General features: G+C 55.3%; 1 protein-coding gene across 1 annotated transcript; it reads left to right on the top strand.

The window, feature by feature from the left end:
- Nucleotides 1-1109: 1109 nt before the first annotated feature.
- Nucleotides 1110-1352, top strand: PUNSTDRAFT_19761 (uncharacterized protein; the record flags this gene model as incomplete). The annotated part of the gene is made up of 1 exon (XM_007380102.1): nucleotides 1110-1352. A coding segment is annotated over one exon (243 nt), but the record flags the coding sequence as incomplete, so codon positions are not given.
- Between the last annotated feature and the right edge of the window lie 1932 nt (nucleotides 1353-3284).

Below are 3284 nucleotides of genomic sequence, written 5' to 3'. Positions count from 1 at the left end.
GGACCCCTTCTTCAGGCTAAGTACTTGAGGCGCCGGACCAGTTCAAGAATTTTATGTACGAGAACGAAGTCCTGTACCTCAAGGAAGGGGGGATTAATTTGCTGTGCATACCTGATTGCTTGATCGGGGAACGCAAGGCACGCAAGATCGTCATCGCACGTGCGCACTCGATCTTGGCACACCTAGGCCCTATGAAGACGGTCGCGTACCTCAAGACGTCGGTATGGTGGAAGAACATGGTACATGACGTCCGAGCATTCTGTGAAAGCTGCACTACATGTAGGCGAAGTAAACCTAATAATCAGAAGCCGTATGGGCTCCTGAACCCTCTCCCTGTTCCTACAATCCCCTGGGAGGCGATCGGCATCGACTTCGTCGGTCCTTTGCCTGTATCGAAGGATCGCGACGCGTCGTACGACAAAATCACGGTAGTGATTGATCTCCTGACGGGCCGTGTGCATCTCGTTCCGAGCCGGCAAGACTATAGGGCTAAAGATATCGCCGAGTTAGTTTTTGCTGAGATCTACCGATTGCATGGCTTACCAAAGAGGATTGTGAGCGACCGCGACGTCCTGTTTACAAGCACGTTCTGGCAGCACCTCAATAAAATGTTGGGGGTGAAACTCAGTATGTCGAGCGCTTACCACCCAGAGAGTGACGGGTCAACGGAACGCTCGAATCGTACGATAACCCAGATGATTCGGGCATGCGTGAGGCCGGACCAGAAGGACTGGGTGTCGAAGCTGCCAGGGATCGAATTCGCCATCAATTTGGCTAGGTCGGAAAGCACTGGTTACGCACCATTCTTTCTGGATACAGGACGGATGCCTCGATCCTTGATTTGGGATCAACCTGCCGAGTTGGAATATCCCGGGGTGCGCGTGTTCGCTCAACGGATGCGCGCCGCGATCATGGCAGCGCATGACGCTATCCTGGAGGCCCGCGTGAAGCAGACGCGTGCCGCTAACCGACTACGCCGGCCGGCTCCGTTCGTCGTCGGGGACATGGTCTACGTCTCTATGAAGAATATCAATTTCCCGAAGGGCCGCGCACGAAAGCTCATCCCCAAATACATTGGGCCATACCTGATTTCTAAGGACTTCCAGAACAATTCGTTCCGGGTTGATCTACCCGCCCGACTATTGCAGAGAGGAGTTCATCCTGTATTCCACGCATCACTTCTTCGCGTACACGTCGCCAATGATGATCGTCTCTTCCCGGGGCGGGCAGAGACACAGGTGGCTGATTTCGGGGAGGATGGGGCCGAATGGGCCGTTGATCACATCCTGGCTCACAAGGGACAAGGGACGTCATCCGTGTTCAAAATCAAGTGGAAAGCTGGAGACGTCACCTGGCTCCCCCTTGACAAAATTGACGGTATGGAGCATTTGAAATTATACCTTGATGAGCAAGGAGTTAGCAGTGTCGCGGAACTCCCGGAAGGTAGTGGAATCATCAAAGAAGATGACCCGCAAATCTTCGCCGGCAGGATCACCCTGTGTGTCGACGAGACCGGTGGTAGGTGTGGGCGTCGACTATATAACGAACTCGGGGCAGGTGATACAGACGCCGTTAGCTATCCCGTAACTTTACACCTCTGTGAACGCAATCGTCACTCACCATCGTTTATGCCCCCTTCATCCGGCTCGACCGCTGACCCGCCTACGAAGCGTCGGGGTGCTGTCAAGCGCAAAGAACCGTCGACCGCTGTCGACTCCGACCCCGCCGCCAATGCATCACCTCCAAAGGAAGCTGCGCCCAACGCCGCCGATGCCGACCTGATGCCGCTTCCTGGCACAACGCAGGATGTCGAGGACGTGGTGATTATCACCTGTTGTAAGGGTGTAGAGTTCAACGCCACCCACAAGGAGTTCATCGTGGACCACGTACCTGCCCCGATGATTGGGTGCCTGTTCGATGTGTACCATTGGAAGGATGTCGAGCGTTACCTCCGCTACGACAATCGCATCCGTGGTGGGCTTGCCTCGGTTGATGAGCCGGTCCCAATCGGGTATTATTCCCTCCGTTCGACGCTCAGGAAGCTCGTTGATCCCAGCGTCGCCTCGTTGTCCGGATTTGATGATAAGGGCGTGGTCGAGGTGGAGGGCGAACCGATGCGATCGATCTTCTTCCGGCCAGAGGTTCAAGAGATTTTAGATGGGATCGCCGCCAAGCGTACCGCTAAGTCGAAGTCGGCGAAGGGAGGGCAAGAGAAGCCCGAGGGGACCCAGGCGAAGAAGATCAAGAAGCAGCCGACCGACGATCGCGCGGAGTCGAGCCAGGGATCGCACGTGGTTGCGGGACCGTCGAGCGCGTCAATCGGCGCATTAGGGGTCGATGAAGATGTCATTCAGTTCGCTATAGTGCAGGCTCTGCGTGGACAGATGCGCGCTCAACAGCGCCGTCGGGAGCGAGAATTAGAGAAGAATACGCGCCGGGGAGTGTAGTCGAGGGATCAAGGCGGAGGATTACCTTGTTGGGCGAAGCGGTTTCCACTTCGGGAGGGCAGATGTTACGTGCCGGTTCTGCCGAAGGCTGAGACCGAGAACTTCTTACCTTTTCTAGCATCCGGCGCTGATGCGCCTTTTGACTGTTTGATCCTTTTGCTCCACTTCCATATGCTCAAGGGCTCGCGACGAGGTATAAAAGACAAGCAGCCTCGTCGCGAGGACCTTCACCTTTTGGTTTTATATCTTACCTCGAGTTTGTCACGTGTCGATCCAGACCGACCTACGCCGATCCGCTCCGCCGATCGTCACCGATCTACACCGATCTCCTCCGATCCGATCTCCGACCTTTCGCCGACTTCTTCACCGACGCCGATCCCGACTTTCCCGTTTCGGTCGAGGGCGGGATACGCCTATCACATGCACCGGGCCACCGGCGGCTCAACGCCCCGGTGGTTCCAGATCTTGAACGGATTCAACTCCGATTTTCCTGTTTCCTGTTCCCTTTGTCTGACATCATAGCTTCCCTTTGTAGACTTTAGTTTCCCGTCGCTTGCGACGGATCTTTCGGTCCGATCTTTCCGCCTCTTCCGTAGATATGTTCCCTTTGTGTTCCATACGATATCTCTTGTCTCCGAATGTTCCCTTTGTGCGCCGAACGGCGCCTCCGATCTCCGACATCTCCGACTTTACCATTGTTCTCTTTTGTACATATAAACCGTCGAACTGTACCGTAGATAGTCAGTTCGAATATCGACTAAGCTTCACTCTATTCCTCCTGCGGACTCAGAGCGCGTAGCAGCCTAGCGCACGAGCTTAGGCTTGGTCCGCATCCGA

Source organism: Punctularia strigosozonata (assembly GCF_000264995.1).
Source record: "Punctularia strigosozonata HHB-11173 SS5 unplaced genomic scaffold PUNSTscaffold_2, whole genome shotgun sequence".
NCBI classification, from domain to species: domain Eukaryota; kingdom Fungi; phylum Basidiomycota; class Agaricomycetes; order Corticiales; family Punctulariaceae; genus Punctularia; species Punctularia strigosozonata.
The sequence above is the reverse complement of the archived record's forward strand: the minus strand, read 5'-3'. Positions and strand labels throughout refer to the sequence as shown.